We start from the raw sequence: 21,643 nt of genomic DNA on the forward strand, positions 1-21,643 counted from the left end.
ATTTCTCCGTAGTATTTTTTCCTAAAAACAAACCTTCCCATTCAATATCCCTGAAAAATACCCTCATCTTTTAAAAATTTGCTTTGCTAAAGTTTAGAGTCCAAGTTGAGCCAGTATAGGGCTGTTTATGAAAACTGATATTGAATGTGACCATATTGTGGTCGCTGTTTCCTATGGGTTCCCCTACTATAATACCTGATACCAAATCCCCATTGTTTGTTAATACCAGGTCTAAGATTGCATTGTACCTAGTTGGTTCCTCAATTAGTTGAACTAAGTAGTTATCATTAAGTGTGTTTAAAAACATATTGCCCCTAGCAGTATCACATGAATCGTTTTTCCAGTTTATCTCTGAATGGTTAAAATCTCCCATCACTACTATGTCTCCTACTCCTGCTGCTCTTTCAATTTGCTTTAGTAACAATTCCTCATAAGATACGTTGATACCAGGCGGCCTATAAGCATACATTTGGTATTAAGCAGACAGAAAAAGTATTCCTTTGATAGGGCACACAAAGACTAATACCATTAATGGTATTAGTCTTTGTGTGCCCTATCAAAGGAATACTTTTTTCTGTCTGCTTAATACCAAATGTTTAACTTTATTCCAGGAGCACCCCCCTATAGATATATTGTTAATCAATTTTTCAGATAAATTATCTTCTAATCAGGGGAAAGACAACAATATACCAGATAATAAAGTACATTGTAGGTCTGTGCGATCTTTTATGTCTCAATTAGGCCTATAGCATACACCCAATACTAACTTTTTTATTCCTTTTTCCCCGCATGCAATTTCTACCCATAATGTCTCAACAGTGTCTACAGTCCCCTCCTGAATATCTTCCCGTATATCATGTTTTAAAAACGGCTTTACGTAAAGACGCACCCCTCCACCCCTTTTATTTAGTCTGTCTCTCCTAAACAGTGTATAGCCCTCTAGATTGACCGTCCAATCATGAGATTCGTCCCACCAAGTTTCAGTAATGTCTATAATATCATACTGTTTGCTTGCTGCAAGTATTTCTAGTTCGCCCTTTTTACCAGTAATGCTTCTGGCGTTTACATACATACAACTAAGATAAGTATTTTCCCTTGCGTTAGGGACATCTTTCACCTTATGTAGCAATGATGACCTGTAATCGTCATTGGTTAGTGCTTTGGTAAAATCTCTTTTAGTACCCATGTTAGTAACCTTACCGCCTGCTCTTACCCTCCCCCCAACTTCTCCCCCATTTCGTTAACTACCGCCATCCCCACTATTCTCACTGCATGACCTGCAGTTTCTAGCTAAACCCTCCCCCCAGGCTCCTAGTTTAAAATGTCCTCCAACCTTCTAACCATCCTTTTCCCCAGCACCGCTGCCCCCTCCTCAGTCAGGTGCAATCCGTCACGACAAAAGAGATGGCGCCTGACTGAGAAGTCCGCCCAGTGTTCCAGGAACACAAACCCCTCTTTCCTGCACCAATCCCTAATCCACACATTTACCTCCCTAATCTCCCTCTGCCTCCCTGGACCTGCGCGTGGCACGGGTAATAATTCCGAGAATTCATTCGGATTCAAGTCTGTGCTCTGGCTGGGCCACTCAAGGACATTCACAGAGTTGTCCTGAAGCTACTCCTTTGATATTTTGGCTGTGTGCTTAGGGTCGTTGTCCTGCTGAAAGATGAACCGTCGCCCCTGTCTGAGGTCGAGCGCTCTGGAGCAGGTTTTCACCCATGATGTCTCTGTACATTGCTGCATTCATCTTTCCCTCTATCCTGACTAGTCTCCCAGTTCCTGACACTGAAAAACATTCCCACAGCAAGATGCTGCCACCATCATGCTTCACTGTAGGGATGGTATTGGGCTGGTGACGAATGGTGCCTGGTTTCCTCCAAACATGACACCTGGCATTCACACCATCTTTGTCTTATCAGACCAGAGAATTTTGTTTCTCATGGTTTGAGAGTCCTTTAGGTGCATGTTGGCAAACTCCAGGCGGGCTGCCATGTGCTTTTTACTAAGAAATGGCTTCCGTCTGGCCGCTCTACCATTCAGGCCTGATTGGTGGATTGCTGCAGAGATGGTTGTCCTTCTGGAACGTTCTCCTCTCCACAGAAGTATGCTGTCGCTCTGACAGAGTGACCATCGGGTTCTTGGTCACCTCCCTGACTAGGGCCCTTCTATCCCAATCGCTTCGTTTAGATGGCCGGCCAGCTCTAGGAAGTGTCCTGGTGGTTCCGAATTTCTTCCATTTATGGATGATGGAGGCACTGTGCTCATTGGGACCTTCAAAGCAGCAGATATTTTTCTGTACCCCTCTCTAGATTTGTGGCTTGAGACAATCCTGTCTCGGAGGTCTACAGGCAATTCCTTTGACTTTATGCTTAGTTTGTGTTCAGACATGCACTGTCAAGTGTGGGACCTTATATAGACAGGTATGTGCCTTTTCAAATCATGTCCAATCAACTGAATTTAACATACAGTAGGTGGACTCCAATTAAGCTGTAGGAACATCTCAAGGATGATCAGTCGAAACAGGATGCACCTGAGCTCAATTTTGAGCTTCATGGCAAAGGCTGTGAATACTTATGTACATGTGATTTCTTAGTTTTATGTTTTTAATTAATTTGCAAAAATCATAAAAAAACTTTTTTTTTCACATTGTCATTATGAGGTATTGTGTGTAGAATTTTGAGGGGAAAAATTAATTTATTCCATTTTGGAATAAGGCTGTAACAACAATATGTGGAAAAAGTGAAGTGCTGTGAATACTTTTCGGATGCACTGTATATGTATCACTGTCCTATGAATCCAAATAATGGTTAATATAACCACATTCCATTCAACCCTTTTATGTTCCCACATACCATTTTTTAATTAGGCTCCAGGATGCATAGAACAATTTGCCAATGTTATAAATATTATGGATGGTGGAAGTTATGAAGTATAGAGATGACAGTATGAGAATTTTTGTAGAAGCTAATTATCCTCGGTGTGCTGTAACTACTGAAATTTCTATTTTCTACATAATGTTAAACATATTTCCTTCCACATGAATCCTCCAATGACATTATTACAATTAATGGCAAACTGATTTTTGCAAATCTAATGATCTGAATGTCTCCTTTTTGACTAATTTCTTTACATTTATTTCAAATATATATGTAATTACTGTACGATGTTGGCATTATTTATTTATTTATTTATTTATTTATTTATTTAATCAGCAACTTACTGCACCCCAACCAGGAGATGATTTTCTGGTTGCAGTGATCTGCACTGCATATAGAGGCCGATGCTCCTTAATGATATAATGGGCCCTTATCCCATTTGTTCATGAAATTATTCTGTCAGGCTTATAATGCTAAAGCGTGAAGCCACTGTGTGAACCAGTAACAATGTAATTTACTGTAATAATAAACTGTTGTATCAGCCCCATTCCTGGTGAAAATGGATTTATTTCCTGAAGTATCATTATAGAAGTTTTATCTTTTTTTCCCATCAGCTTTTTCATGGGTGAACTCCAGAAATGTCTTCCGGAGCCAGAGCGTCTCTCCCAGCTTTTCATTAAACATGTGAGTGTATTATTCTATATACTCTGTGTAGCCTGTATGGTCAGTGTAGTGTATACAGTACAGGAGTGGATTATTATTCTATATAGCCTGTACATTCACTGTATACAGTATGCAGTGTACATAAAATGGGAGACACTGGAAATTTTAAAGGTTATAGGAGCTTGTGCACTTTTTAAAAATAACTCCAAAAATGGACGCTGTTACAATGACTGTCTTTTTCAGCTGCAAATCTTTAGACTTTTATTATTTATTCACTTCCACCATTCAGAAGTTAACAATTTGGATCTTCATGACACTATCATAGGCAAGGACAAACACTGAAGTTGCAGCTTTAATGTAGCTTTCCAACCTCCTATGTTTGGAGCCTGGGGTTAGCTGGGTGCTACCTTTCCAGATAGCCTCACACTAGTCATGAGATTGTGTTGAATAGAACCGTCCATCTCAGTGCTAGACCCTGTGGAAGGTGGTACCCCTATCCAGCACTTCAATCTTGGCAGGGATTCCCTAAAAGAAGCCAAAATAGACACAGTAGCAGCCAAGAACTTTGCCTTCTGTCTGTTTGCACTACATAATCAACCTGACTGCACTGCAGCTTTGTTCTGACTTTAGTGTCTATGTTGCAGTCTCTTGGGCTATTGAAAAAACTGGTTTATATAGATAGAGGGGTTCAGTAGGTAATGCCAATGGATGGGATGCGATGGTCAAAATACCGAGCAGGGCATCCCGGCCTTTAAAATCCCAACAGTCCCGCAGGTAAGACCCTAAACTTCCTCTGGCCCCTACCCTAAACCTCCCTTCTGGGTGCCTAACCCTCCCCGGGGGTGCCTAACCCTACCCTCCGTTTCCCGCCGGCTAAACCTAACCCTCCCCACTTGGTGCCTAACCTCCCTTTTTTGTGCCTAAATCTAACCCTCTCTCCCCGGTACCTAACCCTAAGCTTCCCATCCCTACACCCTAAACCCCCTACTAGTGGCTAAACCTAACCTCTTCCTCCCCACGGCAGGATGCGAGCGTGTCCTGCTGAGAGTCCATTCGGGATTCCAGGCATCAGTATTTGACACCAGGAATCCCACCTATGCTATCAATATGATGTCGTTATTTTGGCCGCCGGGCGGGATTCTGGCATCGGTATTATGTCCGCTGGGATTCCGGCCAGCGCCATTTTAATTGCGTCCTAGGTAGGGGACCCTTAACTTTTGGAGGTCGTTTTAAAAGTTCCTATAATCGTGTCATAGCATTTTATACCCCAAGAGTATTCAGTGTCTCTGTGGATGAAAGTGAATATCCAAACAGTGTCTGCTATATAAAGTCTGTATATACTGTTAATCAGGGGTGGGGAACCTATCCAAGGGGCATTTGGATATTTATAAAATCCTTTGGGGGCCATACAAAAATTATCAACTTAAAAATGAGCCTGCCCCCAGTAGATATGACCCCAGTAGTTATGCCCCATTAGATATGCCCCCAGTCAGTAGTTATGCCCTCAGTAGATATACCCCCAGTCACTTGTTATGCCGCATTAGATATGCCCCGTCACTTGTTATGCCCCATTAGATATGCCCTTTAGTAGCGACGCTTACACACACACACACACATTAAAAGAAAAAAAAACACAATACTCACCATCCCCGCTCCTGTTTCCGGACCTTTGCCCTCCACCTGGCCACTCACTCCTCAGAACTATGGGAGAGAAGTCATGACATCTCTCCCATAACAGTGCACAGCAGCACACGCACACTGCCAGAGCCGGAAGCCGGAGCTCAAGAGTGAGCTCCTGCCTCCAGCTGCTACTGCGGGTAAGAAGCCGGGCGCCCACTAGAAACATTTTTAATTTGATGCACAGTTGTTCTACAGAAGTGACTTCCCTGACATTGCTCCAGAACTACCCCTAGTGTTGTATTTCCAACTAATTCTAATTATGTATGTTCTGTGTTTAACTAGGAGAGAAAGTTACACATGTATGTTGTGTACTGTCAAAATAAACCTCGCTCGGAATACGTGGTTGCTGAGTATGACTCTTATTTTGAGGTAAGAAAAGCTGTTTAGAATTTTAGATTACTTTAGTTCCCTGGTATCTGACAGCTGGGATGTCTAACACCTTGTCTATCTGATAACTAGTCTTTCTGATGTATGAATCCCATTAAAAGATAAGATTTGAGGTCTGCCAGCTCAGAGGTCATGCAAAGTACTTAAACCGCAAAATTAGGCACCTCAGTTGTACCCCATACTCTGCAAATATGGCCCTACCTTCACCTAGATCCTCTTATGCAGCTATACAGATGTTTTCTACTCTCAACTTCAGCAGAAGTCTGGATGCACCAGTGCAATTTGAGATCCATGGCATTACCACAAAGGATTTTGTGTTGGCCTCAACTAATATAGGCTACTTCTGTCTTACTAATAGATTTCAGGGCAGAACAAGTAGAGGGTTGTAGAACGCTTCTGGGAATATAAATCCTTAATTCATTTTCAATTTTGCCCATTGTACAGGAAGTAATGCAGGAAATTAACCAGAGGTTCACAATCAGCGACTTCCTCATTAAACCAATCCAGCGAATAACCAAGTACCAGCTGCTTCTCAAGGTAAGCAGAGAAAATGTTCCATATTTTCAGACTAGTGATGAGTAGGCAACACAGTAATATATTTCTTTTTAATACAGGACTTTCTGAAGTACAGTCAGAAGGCCGGCCTGGACTGCTCTGACATTGAGGTTTGTGACTGCTTTGTACATGTAATGTGCCTTTCCCAGTACTGAGAACTGGATAAGGGTCTTGTGCATCTCTCTGGTTCTGCAATACTGCACATGGAAAAAAGACAGGGGGCATATGTAATAGTGTCCGAGTTTGCCGGAGGTGCGGGATGCCGGACGATATCAGACGTTTCTGTAAATCAGCAATCATTTACAAGGCAAAACCATGCCTTGTAAATTATTGCCACTTACAAAAATCGCCTTAGATCGGCCAGCATCCTGCACCTCCGGCAAACTCAGACACTATTACATATGCCCCGGAGTCCTATCCTGAAGCTGCCACGAATTTTGGGTCCGTCATAGGTTAGTGACATTTCAGCTTCTTTTAATTATGTCAATAACATCAGCCAGTTTAGTCTTATAAGCTATCGTAGTGCGGTTCATGCATAGGCATCAAAATTTCAGCGACCACATCTGAAGCTGGTGAATGGAAGTGGTGATTTATTGGGGATGTTTATTAGATGTGGTGTACCAGGACCCATTTTTTATAATACAAACAGAAAATTCCTGTAATGAATGAAACTGTATTTACACAAATATCTGTTCCCAAATTAACATTCACTGAGATTAACATTCACTCAGAATGAGTGTTTGAAAGTGCAGAGATAATATCCTTTATCTGGAAAAAAGCTTATGTCCTTGTAGATTCACATGAATCAAGGGAGAGGTTCCAGCCATTAGACTTTGGTTATATAAAAACAGCATAGTTTCCATCCAACTTTATAATAACATTATGTTTTGTGTTGCTGTGACAGAAAGCTGTGGAGTTAATGTGCCTTGTACCAAAACGCTGCAATGACATGATGAATTTGGGGAGACTTCAGGGATTTGAGGTGAGGCTGATCTCTATTTTCTCCAATGTGGTTTTGCTTCAGTATTAATTACAGCTAAGTAATGATTTGCTGCCTGAGACAGAAAATAGAGTTAATAGTCCCTTTCGTACTTAATTATAATGTCCCCCTTAATCCCCTTACTCTCTAGATACATTATCATTAATATAACATTCTAAGAATATGCATTTGATGCGTCAAGTCCAATGTAATATAAAAGTATACGGTGCAATGTCTGATATGGTTGAAACGCTGTGTGCCTCATTTACAAAGCCCAGTTGATGTGCACAACAAACCGCATTCGTCTTGCTCTGATGCAAGGACGTAGCTACCATAGGTGCAGGTAGTGCAGCTACTATGGGGCCCACAGCTGAAAGGGGCCCACCTTCTATGTGTTGTATACATTTTCCACCATTGGGTGGTACATAGGCGCTCATACAAACTTTTGCCTTTCAGCCTACAATATATCTAGTTACACCCCTGGACCTACTTATTGTACTGTGGTATAAAATTAACTGGATGGCACTATAGTGCAGCATAATATGACCTGGGTAACTGTAATGTGGCATAATGTGAAGTGGAGGCACTACAGAGTGGCATACTATGAACTGGGGGCACTTTAATATGTCATAATGTGAACTGGGGATAGTGTATATAGTAATGTGATTTAGGGGTACTATATTGCATAATGTGTACTGACAGCAGATACAATGTGACATACTATGGTATATAAAATAAACAAGGGCAGTACTATGGGGGATAACATTAGCTAAGTCACAACTACAGTTCAGTAAATAAACTAGGGCACTATTATGGGGCATACAATGAACAGCTACTGCAGAGAGGTGTCTATCTAGAAGCATTTGGACAGGGGCCCCTTCAAAATGTTGCTATGGGGCCCGCAAAGTTCTTGCTACGCCCCTGCTCTGATGCATTTGGATGGTCCACCTAATGCATATCATGGTGCCACCAATCCTCTACTCTCAGTAGCCTTGTATGAAATCTAGGAGTGCTCCCATACAGTTTGTGCTGAGGAGAATCTCTAGAGTTGCAAGGTGAAATTCCAGCCACCTAGCATATAATACCCTCCTAGCATTATCATCACTTTCATAATATAAATCCGTTTTGTTAATTTCTTAGACCCTATTTGGGTGTAAAACTTTAGCCATATTGCTCTGCAAACCAATATAACGCTGGGGCAAATTTGGAATTTGGAACTGTCCCTCAATAACCAGTGCTGGGGAAATATTTCAGCATGCAATTGTCATCAGCATTTAGGGAACGCTAGACCAAACTACTTAGCATTTCGTTATATAGTGCCAGCATATTCTGCCACGCTGTAAAATTGGGAAGACGCACAATACTGAAAGAAGACGAAGAAGTAGGAGGGCAGTTCTCACACAATTGCTACATATAAACCTAATGTGAAAGAACGTAGCTAAAACCAGCTGGACAGGTGGCTGGAGTGATCTGCAGTGATTGAAAGGTAATTTGTATTGTTAGTCAGGCAGGGTGTGTACTAAAATATATTTTATTATTATGTAATGTCATTGACCTGCTATAACCATCGTATTATTACACTTCATAATTATTTTCCGCCTATTTGCTGTTTGGTATAAGTCCGAGGTTCCCAAACTCGGTCCTCAAGGCGCCCCAACGGTCCAGGCATTAACGATAACCATGCTTGAGCACAGGTGATTTAATTAGTACCTCAATTAATTTGATTTAACCAACTGTGCTCAGCCATGGGTATCCCTATAACCTGGACTGTTAGTGTTCCTTGAGGACGGAGTTTGGGAACCACTGGTATAGAGTTCAGAGCTGCTGTTGGCTGTATTCTCCTGTTGCGTACAGATATTGAAACTGCAGGTTTGTAAGAGTAGCCATTAATTGGAAGCTGTGTATTGTCAGCGTCCGGAGTCTTACCGGTACGCTGGGGCCGCGGGGCTGGCTTCCTTGGCGATGTGCGGGCGGAGGTGGGCTGCTGCGCCAGATCCGTGGGCAGCAGTAGCGGCGGTGAGGGGGTCCGCTCGTGGTGGCGGGACGTGGCTACAGTAGGTCGCTCTTGCTGAACCATTGCTAGAAGACCAGGGGCAGTGAGCAATGTGGCTTTGCAAAAAAGTCTGCATTACTGGGCGCCGCCATGTTGGAGACCAAGTTTTGAGCATAGTTCCTGTTTCCTGTCTCTTCCAGCCAATCCAGGGGAAGCTCTCCCTTTAAAAGGGGGCTGGTTTAGGACAGGGATGCCAGTGTTTCAAGTTACAACCCTGTTGTAGGTGCTTTAGCCTGTGCTCCCAGGATTCCTGCTGTATTCTGGTTCCTCCTGATCCTGCTTGGTCGGTTCTCTGTTGCTGCTGCAGCCCTGCCGTTCCTACCCTGCTACTGCCTGTGGAAGCGCCCCTGGAAAACCCGGTCCAGTAAGACTCTTTGGGCACAGTCGGCCCCGGGTCTTCTGCCTCGTCTTTCAAGCCACACTCCACAGATCTCCTTCACCAGCCACGCCTTTGTACCACCGACCACCGCCTGCAGATTATTATCTTCAGCCTCGTTTTCCAAACCACAGTCCACAGTCCTTGTCTCCAGCCACGTCTTCAACCATCATCCACAGTTCATCATCTACAGTCTCGTCTTTCAAATCACAGTCCACAGTTCTTTGCCTCCAGCCACGTCTTAACCATCATGCTCCAGCCTCGGTTCTCTACCTCAGCCCTGTACATAATAAATACTTTCCATTGACTCTCAAACCCCGCCTACGTTCTTCATTGCTCCGTGTCCTATGCGAAGGAACTATATCCAGCCCCCTCATCTGGTTCATTCACAGCCTGCTACCTCCTCGGGCAAATCTCAGCTGCCGGATCCTCAAACTCTGCTAGACGTGACAGTAAGCACTGGCCCACTGAATTCGACGGGTGATAAGGCCTCCGGAGGGGATTCAACTACAGATATCTGGTCTCGCTTAAGTAAGCAGGAGGCCACACAATCTCAAATCGTGCAGTTCATGCAGAGTATGTCCGAACGTCTCGATTCTCTCTGTGTTGCCATGACGGCCTCTCAAGTATCTACAGCTGCTCCCACATTAGCACCTCCGGTCCCGCTTCCTCCTGTACCTGTACCACTTCCACGGTTGCATTTGCCACCGCCCAATAAATTCGATGGGAATCCAAAACAATGCCGCAGGTTTCTTAACCAGTGCGAAATCCAGTTCGAACTACAGTCGGCCAACTTCCCATCGGCACGAACCAAAGTAGCCTATATAATTTCTTTACTTACCGGGCAAGCGTTGGAATGGGCTTCACCTTTGTGGGAGAGGATGGATCCCATCTTATCTAACTATCCAGAATTCGTGGCCACCTTCTGAAAAATCTTCGACGAACCGGGCAGGACTTCAGCTGCCTCGTTGGAGATTCTGCGTCAGGGCACGCGTACGTACGTACGTACGTACGTACGGTCAGTCAGTTCCTGATCCAGTTTCGCACCCTTTCCTCGGAACTGAACTGGAACAAGGAGGCTCTCATTGAAGCTTTCTGGAGCGGTCTCTCCGAAAAGATCAAAGATGACCTCGCAACTCAGGACGTACCTGATAAGTTGGATACACTAATTTCTTTATGCAATAAGTTAGACCTGAGGTACAGAGAACGCTGTATGGAGAGGTTGCGGTCAGATCCCCCTAAGCCTAGAGTTGTTCTTCCACCAACACCATCATCACCAACTGCGGAAGAACCCATGCAGATTAATCGTTCCGCCTCTCCAATTAAGAACGTCAGAGACGGCGACAAGGGAACCTCTGCCTGTATTGTGGTGCATCTGATCACTTTGTTAAAACTTGCAATCTACGTCCGGGAAACGCCCGCTCCTAGTTTGTGCTGGAGAGGTCAAGCTAGGAGAATTCTCAGAATTACATACCAAGAAAGAGTCTGTCCTGTTAACCCAATTAGAGCGCACTTCTTCTCTTCTCATCCCTGCACTACTCAACTCCGGAGCCGCCGAAAGCTTCATTACGTCAGCTCTGGTCAAACGATCTGGAATACAAACAGTTCCTCTGGATCGTACCATTTCTGTTACCGCAGTGGATGGAAGTTATATCCCTGAGGGTATTAGATCCTTTCGTACTATTCCTCTCAAGATGAAGGTCGGAGTTCTCTATTCAGAAGAAATCTCTTTCCTTGTAATTCCTAAAGCCTCTCATGAACTAATCCTAGGGTTTCCATGGTTAATCAGACACAATCCCCACATAGATTGGCAAACTATGGATGTTCTCTCTTGGGGACAAGACTGTTTTCAGAACTGTTTACCTTCAGTTAGACCTCTCTGTTCTTCCAGCCTTCCTGTGGAGTACCAAGCTTTTCAAGATGTTTTCAGTAAGCAAGGGGCGGACACCTTGCCTCCGCATCGTACTTGGGATTGTCCCATTGAGCTAGTACCGGGTAAGACTCCACCCCGAGGTCGAATTTACCCTCTCTCACTTCCCGAGACACAGGCCATGTCGGAGTATATCCGGGAGAACTTGGAGAAAGGGTTCATCAGGTCTTCTATATCTCCGGCTGGAGCGGGGTTTTTCTTTGTCAAAAAGAAAGATGGGGGGTTGCGGCCCTGTATTGACTTGACTATAGAGGTCTCAATGACATAACAGTTAAGAACAGATATCCGTTACCTCTGATTCCGGAACTGTTCGACCGTGTTAAAGGAGCTACTGTATTTACTAAGTTGGACTTACGGGGGGCCTACAATCTTATACGTATTTGCCCAGGGGACGAATGGAAGACGGCATTTAATACCCGCGACGGCCATTACGAATACCTGGTAATGCCTTTTGGCCTATGTAACGCCCCAGCCGTCTTTCAAGAGTTCGTTAACGAAATCTTCAGAGATCTTCTCTATGACTGCTTGGTAGTATATCTGGATGACATCCTCATTTTTTCTAAGGATCTGAAGACCCATCGGGAACAAGTCAAAGAAATTCTAACTTGTTTACGAAGGAATCAGTTATTCTGTAAGTTAGAGAAGTGCACCTTTGACGTACCCACAATTCCATTCCTCGGTTACATTCTTTCAGGGCAGAAGTTACAGATGGACCCCACTAAAGTCCAGGCGATTCAGGATTGGGCACTTCCAGCTACCCTTAAAGGAATTCAACGTTTCCTGGGGTTTGCTAACTTCTACCGAAGATTCATTCAAAATTATTCTTCTGTCATAGCTCCTATAACCGCATTAACTAGGAAGGGAGCCGAACCTGCCAAGTGGTCTCCTGAGGCGTTGGAAGCTTTTTCATCTTTAAAGGAGGCCTTCACGACTGCTCCAGTTCTTCGACAACCCGATCTCAGCCGTCCGTTCTTGGTGGAGGTTGATGCCTCTACTGTGGGAGTGGGAGCAGTATTATTCCAGCTTTTCGAGGACAAGAAGGTCCATCCCTGTGCATTCTTCTCGCGAAGGTTCTCCCCCGCTGAACAGAATTAAGCTTTTGGGGAACAGGAATTACTGGCAATTAAGTTGGCCTTTGAGGAGTGGAGGTATTTGTTGGAGGGAACTCAGCATCCAATTTCGGTAACGACAGATCACAAGAACCTCCTGTATCTACAGTCAGCCCGATGTCTGAACCCACGCCAAGCAAGATGGGCACTCTTCTTTACCCGTTTTAATTTTAAACTCCGTTACCGACTAGGTTCCCTCAACAAAAAGGCAGATGCCTTATCTCGCTCCCTAAGTTCAGAAGAACCCTCTGACCGTTCAAAAGAGCAATTTATCCTGGAATCCACCTCTTTTTCTGTAACTAATACCTCTCCACTTCCTCCTCCAGGGAAGATCTTCGTTGCACCAAATCTGCGCAAAAAGCTTCTCACATGGGCTCACTCCTCCTCCTTCATGGGCCATGCGGGCGGTCATAAGACACTTAAATTCATTCAGCGCTCCTACTGGTGGCCTCATCTCAGGACTGACGTTCAGGAATTCATGGCTGCCTGTCCAAAATGTGCTCAGCATAAAAGTCCCAAAGGTCCACCAGCCGGGTTACTCCATCCTTTACCGGTACCACTAAGACCATGGACGCATATTTCTATGGACTTTATTACAGATTTACCTATGTCTGGTGGGCGGAACACCATATGGGTCATAGTTGACCGATTCTCTAAAATGGCACACTTTGTTCCTCTGGCTAACCTTCCATCTGCATCCCAGTTGGCAAAATTGTTTATAGCAGAGATCTTTCGACTCCATGGTCTACCACAAGTAATTGTGTCTGATAGAGGTCCTCAATTTGTGGCCAAGTTTTGGAGATACCTATGTTCTGCTCTTGGCGTGAAATTAAACTTCTCCTCAGGCTATCATCCCCAAACGGATGGTCAAACAGAGAGAGTGAACCAGGATCTGGAGACTTTTCTGCGTTTATTCATGTCCTCCTCACAGGACAACTGGCTGGACTTCCTCCCATTCGCAGAATTTGCCCATAACAATCTTTATCACTCTGCCACAAAATCTTCTCCATTCTTCATTAATTATGGTTACCATCCAAGAGTTCCTGACTTCCAACTTCTGCCTACGCTCGAGGTTCCTGCCGCAGAGTCAACACTTCGACATCTTACTGAAGCCTGGAAACAAGTTTACAAGACTTTGCTCAAGACTTCCAAGAGATATAAGACCTATGCAGATCTGAAACGAAAAGCTGTACCAAGCCTTAAGGTAGGAGATCGTGTTTGGGTTTCCACACGTAACCTAAGATTAAAGGTCCCTACAAAAAAGTTTGCTCCCAGATTTATTGGGCCTTACCCAATCGAAAAAGTGTTGAATCCTGTGGCTTACAAAGTGAAATTACCTCCGCAGTTAAGAATTCCTAATGCATTTCATATTTCTCTCTTAAAACCATTGGTACTTAATCGGTTCAGAGCCGCTCTGCCTAAATCACCCAAGATCCAATCAGCACATGGAGACAAATTTGAGATTCACAAGATCCTTGATTCTCGCAGACGTTATGGTCGCATCCAGTACCTTGTCGATTGGAAGGGGTATGGGCCAGAGGAGAGATCTTGGGTAGATGCAGAGGATGTCCATGCTCCAAGACTTCTTCGGACATTTCATGCCAAGTTTCCAACTAAACCACATACAGTAGGTGTCCGGAGTCCACCCGCAAAGGGGGGGGGTTCTGTCAGCATCCGGAGTCTTACCGGTACGCTGGGGCCGCGGGGCTGGCTTCCTTGGCGATGTGCGGGCAGCGGTGGAGGTGGGCTGCTGCGCCAGATCCGTGGGCAGCAGTAGTGGTGGTGAGGGGGTCCGCTCGTGGCGGCGGGACGCCGCTACAGTGGGTCGCTCTTGCTGAGCCATTGCTAGGAGACCAGGGGCAGTGAGCAATGTGGCTTTGCAAAAAGGTCTGCATTACTGGGCACCGCCATGTTGGAGACCAAGTTTTGAGCATAGTTCCTGTTTCCTGTCTCTTCAAGCCAATCCAGGGGAAGCTCTCCCTATAAAAGTGGGCTGGTTTAGGACAGGGATGCCAGTGCTTCAAGTTACAACCCTGTTGTAGGTGCTTTAGCCTGTGCTCCCAGGATTCCTTCTGTATTCTGGTTCCTCCTGATCCTGCTTGGTCGGTTCTCTGTTGCTGCTGCAGCCCTGCCGTTCCTACCCTGCTACTGCCTGTGGAAGCGCCCCTGGAAAACCCGCTCCAGTAAGACTCTTTGGGCACAGTCGGCCCCGGGTCTTCTGCCTCGTCTTTCAAGCCACGCTCCACAGATCTCCTTCACCAGCCACGCCTTTGTACCACCAACCACGCTTGCAGATTATTATCTTCAGCCTCGTTTTCCAAACCACAGTCTACAGTCCTTATCTCCAGCCACGTCTTCAACCATCATCCACAGTTCCACAGTTCATCATCTACAGTCTCGTCTTTCAAATCACAGTCCACAGTTCTTTGCCTCCAGCCACGTCTTAACCATCGTGCTCCAGCCTCGGTTCTCTACCTCAGCCCTGTACATAATAAATACTTTCCATTGACTCTCAAACCCCGCCTACGTTCTTCATTGCTCCGTGTCCCATGCGAAGGAACTATATCCAGCCCCCTCATCTGGTTCATTCACAGCCTGCTACCTCCTCGGGCAAATCTCAGCTGCCGGATCCTCAAACTCTGCTAGACGTGACATGTATGGCGTAGCATACCAAGTTTCTGAACTACTATTCTTGTGTGTACCCCCAGCAAGTCATGTTTTCAGCATTTCCTTAATCTTTGTTCATTCTTCTTGCCTGGTTTGTTAATTGTGCACAGGTGAATCCAGAAACCATGGTATGTTAACAGTACTTCAGAGCTGGAAGTAAGAAAGTTGATGTACATACAATTGAAATTGCTACATCTTATAAAAGATCTTTATATATAATACATACATATAAAGGCTTGATTCTGAGTCTGGCACAAGTGGAAATGCGGACAGATCTTGCAGATTTAAGCATACTGCGAATGCGCCACAGAAAGAATTTGGTGATTCTCATACACTGGAGCTTTCGACGGAACACACGATCCGTAAGATTGGTATTTCTGGACCGTAACTGGGCGGTGACAATGTGAGCCCACAGAAATGTTCCAACTTGTTGGCGTGTCATGACGTGTATGCCAACTTCCTTTTGCCCGATCATAGCATGCAGACCAAAGTTGGACACCTCTTTCTCATTCACATCTCTCCCACAAACTCATACCCCCTATACTGTGCCCTCTGGAATGCCAGATCTGTTTGTAACAAACTGGTCCCCACTCATGACCTTTTCATTTCCAACTCCCTACACCTACTAGCCATTACTGAAACTTGGATTACGCCCTCTGACACTACTTCTGCTGCTGCTCTCTCTGCTGGGGGCCTCACATTCACACACTCCCCCCGACCTTGGGGTCGCCATGAGGGTGGTGTTGGGGTCCTTTTACCTTCTAGTTACTCCTACCAACTCATACCACCAGAACCATCCCTTATATTCTCTACATTTGAGGTCCACACCATACGCCTCTTCCAACCAGTCCATCTTAGAGTAGCTGTCATTTACCGCCCCCCTGGCACTGCTTCCAAATTCATCGACAACTTTGCTTCCTGACTTCCTCTCTTCTGACATTCCCACCATTATCCTAGGCGATTTCAACATCCCTATTGACATCCCCACACAATCCCCTGCCTCTAAACTCCTTAACCTCACCTCTTCACTTTGTCTCTACCAGTGGACCTCCTCACCCTCCCATGTGAATGGGAGCTCACTGGATCTGGTCTTCACTCACCGCTGTGATATTTCTGATTTTTCCAACTCCCCATTTCCCCTCTCTGACCACCACCTGCTCTCCTTTAACCTATCTCTCTCGACTTCCCCATCTCTACCTCCTAAGGCTACCATCACTAAGCGTAACATTGAAGCTATTGACACCACATTCCTTTCCTCCCTGTTTGACTCACTTCTCTCTCCTATTCTCTCTCTCTCATGCCCTGAACAAGCCACTTCCACATACAATGCTTCCCTTCTGCTCTTGACTCTGTTGCTCCACCAACCACAATTCACCCTCGCAAATTAACACCTCAACCCTGGCACACCAAATGCACCAGATATCTGCAAAAATGCTCACGTACTGCTGAGCGACACTGGAGGAAATCACGCTCTAAGGCAGACTTCCTCCATTTCAAACTTATGCTCTCATCCTTCAGTGCTGCCCTTTCTCTTGCTAAACAGTCATACTTCAAGAACCTCATCTCCTCCCAGTCTTCAAACCCCCGGCGCCTCTTTGCCACTCTCAACTCACTCCTCTGCCCACCTCCACCTCGTCTCCCTTCCTCACTCTCTGCTCTTGACTTTGCCACTTACTTCACATCCAAAATTGACTCCATACGTCAGGACATCACATCACACCAGACCATCAGTAACCAGCCTTTTCCCATCCCTTACCAACCCTCCCCATCCCTCGCACCAACTCTGTCATCTTTCTCCCATGCATCTGGAGAGGAAGTCATGGCCATCATTCGTTCCTGTCCCCTCACCACCTCCCCACTTGACCCTATCCCCTCCCGCCTCCTCTGCTCTTCTTCTGCTTGTTCCCATCTTTCCCACCTTTTCAATCTCTCCCTCTCATCAGGCACTGTCCCCTCTGCCTTCAAGCACGCACTCATCTCTCCTATTCTTAAAAAACCTACCCTTGATCCAAACACTCTCTCCAACTACCGACCCATCTCTCTCCTCCCTTTTGCCTCCAAACTCCTTGAGCGTATTGTCTACAACCGCCTTACTTCCTTTCTTTCTTCACACTCACTGCTTGACCCATTCCAGTCTGGCTTCAGTCCTCTCCACTCCACTGAAACTGCCCTTACAAAAGTATGCAATGACCTCCATGCTGCTAGATCTAAGGGACACTACTCTCTACTTATTCTACTTGATCTCTCTGCTGCTTTTGACACTGTGGACCATCCTCTCCTACTGCAAATTTTTCACTCCATTGGTCTGCGTGACACTGCCCTCTCTTGGTTGTCGTCCTACCTTTCTGACCGTTCATTCTCTGTCTCCTCTCATGACTCCACCTCCCCCTCACTTCCACTAACTGTAGGGGTACCCCAAGGTTCTGTCCTTGGTCCTCTTCACTTCTCTCTCTATACATCCTCACTAGGTAAGCTCATTAGTTCTTTTGGTTTCCAATATCATCTCTATGCTGATGACACTCAAATCTATCTTTCCTCTCCAGACCTCTCCCCTACTCTCCTCACTCGTATCTCCAACTGTCTCTCTGCTATCTCTTCCTGGATGTCCCAGCGCTTTCTTAAACTTAACATGTCTAAGACCGAGCTGATCATCTTCCCTCCCTCCCGCATAACCTCACCTCCTACAATCTCATTATCTATTGATGGCACTACTATCTCCTCTACCCCCCAAGTGCGCTGTCTTGGAGTAATCCTTGACTTCTCCCTCTCCTTCAAACCACACATTCAGCACCTCTCACAAACCTGCCGTTTTCATCTAAAAAATATTTCCAGGATCAGACCCTTTCTGACCCAGGATGCTACTAAGACTCTTATCCACTCACTGGTCATCTCCAGACTGGACTACTGTAATCTCCTCCTGACTGGCATTCCTGACAAATACCTCTCTCCACTCCAATCTATCCTCAATGCTGCTGCCCGGCTCATTTTCCTCACCAAACGCACTACGTCCACCTCTCCTCTCTTACTAAACCTTCACTGGCTCCCCTTCCCTTTCAGAATCCATTTCAAGCTTCTCACACTTGCTTACAAAGCCCTCACCCACTCCTCTCCCATCTACATCTCTGATCTTATCTCGCTTTACACTCCCACCCGTCCTCTTCGCTCTGCTAATGCTCGCCGACTCTCCTGCCTACGGATTACTTCCTCCCACTCCTACCTCCAAGATTTTTCACGTGCTGCACCACTTCTCTGGAATTCCCTACCTCTCCCCCTCAGACTCTCCACCTCTCTACAAAACTTCAAACGGGCTCTCAAGACCCACTTCTTCACCAAACCCAGCCAAATCTCATCCTAAACCTCTGTTCCACGCTCTCTATGTACCCCATCTGTCCCACCCCTGTCTGTCTACCCCTCCCCTTTAGAATGTAAGCTCTCACGAGCAGGGCCCTCTTCCCTCATGTGCTTACCCTTTTCTTACTTTAATAATATTCAACTGCACCAAATCCAGCAGTCTTCTGCCACCTGATACTTATTCCAGTGTCATCTGCTGATGTAGCTATGTTTATTTACCCTGTACTTGTCCTATATTGTCGTCAACTGTAAGTTGCTGTTTTCCTGTTTGATTATTTGTTTATGTACTCTGTAATTGGGTGCTGTGGAACCCTTGTGGCGCCATATAAATAAAGGATAATAATAATAATAATGGATCATGTGTACCCAGCTGAGAAACAGTGAGCAAGTTAGGTTTCCATAAACAGATGCTGTGATTTTTAGTATACATAGGAGTATTCTCCCATTAGTATAACAAAGTTAGTCGACTACCATGGCAAACAGAAAAGTGATTGCAGATGAACCAGACCCCACATTTACAAACATCTTAGGATACAATACTGTCCTATGGTCATCATGCATCCTTTAAGGAAATGAGAAATACTCTGCAGGAAATTTTTTTAGAAATTAAAACTATAATAATATATGTCATTAAGTGATCAGCAATCACAAAAAAAAGCGAAAAATAGATTCACAGAGTCTGCTGTTTTGTGTTTTTATTATTCAAGCAATTTAATCACAATTTTTTTGCGAATTGTCTTAAAATTTGTCAGTGCAACACAAATTGTTGCATAGATGCGTATATATATTTTTCAAATTCTTAATAACAGTACTGTATGGACTTCCACAGGGAAAGCTGACAGCCCAGGGAAAACTGCTCCAACAGGACACATTCTATGTTATTGAGCAGGAATCAGGTCTCCAGTCTCGACCTAAAGAAAGGCGTGTTTTCCTGTTTGAACAGATTGTCATTTTAAGTGAACTTCTCCGAAAAGGTTCCTCAACCCCAGGATACATGTTTAAAAGAGGTATCAAGGTGAGACCTACTCTAAACCACAGAGTGTAGGTGAGTGACCCTTCCCTAGGGAGATGGAAGATATCATTTTCTAAAGTGTTGAGCAGGCAATAATTTTCTTAGGGTTATGGGTGAGCATTTCTTTTGTTTCAAGCAATGGGCAGACGAGTGCTCCTTTATTTCAAGCGATGGACGGGCAAGCACTCATTGCCTTGAGTGATTGGATGGGTGAGCGTTCCTTTCCCTTGATTGATGGATTGGTGTACACTTATTTTCTTAGTGCATTGTACTAGTGAGTGCTCCTTTCCCACAAGAGATAGATTGGGCTAGTAATCCTCCAGTGAGGTCTTTTTTCGCTCTGGCAATGGACATGACAGGCACTCCTTGGCAAGTACATTCCCTTGGGTCAGCACTCCTTTCCTTCAGATGATGGATGGACGCACTCTTTCCTTGGGCCATGTATGTATGTATGTATGTACGCTCCTTTCCCTTGGACGATGGACATGTGAGCACTCTTTTTCCTTGTGCATTGGAGTGCTGAGCAGTCCTTTTCCTTGGGCAATGGAAGGAGAATGCTCCTTTTTTCTGGGTGATGGCTGTGTGGGCAGTTCTTTTCTTAGGATTCAAACCAGCAGGCTGTATTCAGGCCCTTGTGATGAATTACACTAGGGTGCAATATGTGCCTATATGGTTGCACCAAAGGTTTTGCAGCATTGATCATTTTACTGAATAGGCATTAAGTATACATTAGCATATGTAGTGAATGTTGTTTGATCTTCAGACAATAGACAAAACTACAATGAGCATAATCTTGTCTCCACTGTTAGCTATGAATGCGTGTGTCGACAAACAGGCTTTTAGGATACAGGGATCGGTAAGCCCTACCATTTGGTGTATTCATACTTTCAAATTATATAGTGCACAAGAACACCAGCGTATACTAAGTGATTATTAGCAGATAGCCCTTACCATTGGGTTAAAATATGGATCTTTCCTTTGGATCTGTTGGTAGAATGATTTTCTTGCAGTACTATTATCTAGCTTACAGAAACCTAATTTAGTGTGGGTGTTGCAGTGTTAATTTTCCATCCTTATCTGGCAGATGAATTACCTGGTCTTGGAAGAAATAATTGACAATGATCCCTGCAAGTTTGCTCTGATGAGCAGAGACACCTCAGAAAGGGTCATTCTCCAGGCTGCCAATTCTGAAATCAAACATGCCTGGGTGCAGAACATCAGTCAAGTTTTAGAGACCCAGAGAGACTTCCTCAATGGTAAGTGAGCTGATAGAAGACAGAGGAATGGAGAAGTGATGGGGTAATGGTCACAGAGATTACCATATGACTATACATAGGACAATGGCATAAATAGGAGTGGTCATATAATGGTATATAGGAAAAATGGAGCTGACCATATGATGGGCTATACGAGGTGATTCCCAAACTTTTTTTGCGTCATTGCTCCCTAGAGTATCAAAATTTTGCTTCAGCGAGGTACACTGTGTTCCACAGGGAATACATTGGGGTGTAGAGATGGATCTTGATCCAGAGGCACCAACAGGCTAAACGTTTAGACTGTCCCAGAATGCATTGTGGGGCCTCCTCTATAACCCTGCCTCCAGGCACTGTGAGCTCAGTTTTAGAGTTGGTGCCTGCATGAAGTAGGTCACCTAACAGGGGGGCTGCGCTAGGCAGCCCTGAAAAAGCTTTTTAGAAGACTTCAAGGGTGGCAGCACTTCATATGTCAGTGTGACATACTGTGCTCCATCACCTCCCCAGCGGCGTCGCATACTCCCGCTGGCTCTGTTCCCGGGTACTTGCGGCGGAGGCACTCCAGTTCCTAGGCACACCACCGCAGACGCTGGGTGCCATTTTCTAAAATAGATGCGACTGGTCTCTGGGACTGCAGGGCAAGGTCTCCTTTGTAAACCCGCCGGTACATCAGCGCCGTGGTTTTACAAACACTTAAGTATTCTACATGTTGATAATAAGACAGCGTTAGTTAAGAACAAGTGTACCTGTGC

The 21,643-nt window shown here is 45.0% G+C and overlaps 1 protein-coding gene across 8 annotated transcripts in view; it reads left to right on the plus strand.

The window, feature by feature from the left end:
- The window catches only part of KALRN (kalirin RhoGEF kinase), a 1,402,249-nt gene that overhangs the window by 1,368,230 nt on the left and 12,376 nt on the right, over nt 1–21,643 (plus strand). For all 8 annotated transcript variants that reach the window (XM_063934074.1, XM_063934073.1, XM_063934072.1 and 5 more), the window contains 7 exons: nt 3,491–3,560; nt 5,502–5,588; nt 6,051–6,143; nt 6,221–6,271; nt 7,066–7,143; nt 19,456–19,641; nt 20,723–20,894. In XM_063934074.1, coding sequence (XP_063790144.1) covers nt 3,491–3,560; nt 5,502–5,588; nt 6,051–6,143; nt 6,221–6,271; nt 7,066–7,143; nt 19,456–19,641; nt 20,723–20,894 — 737 coding nt within the window. The remainder of the gene's footprint in view (nt 1–3,490; nt 3,561–5,501; nt 5,589–6,050; nt 6,144–6,220; nt 6,272–7,065; nt 7,144–19,455; nt 19,642–20,722; nt 20,895–21,643) is intronic.

This window comes from Pseudophryne corroboree, chromosome 7 (genome assembly GCF_028390025.1).
Source record: "Pseudophryne corroboree isolate aPseCor3 chromosome 7, aPseCor3.hap2, whole genome shotgun sequence".
Taxonomy (NCBI): Eukaryota; Metazoa; Chordata; class Amphibia; order Anura; family Myobatrachidae; genus Pseudophryne; species Pseudophryne corroboree.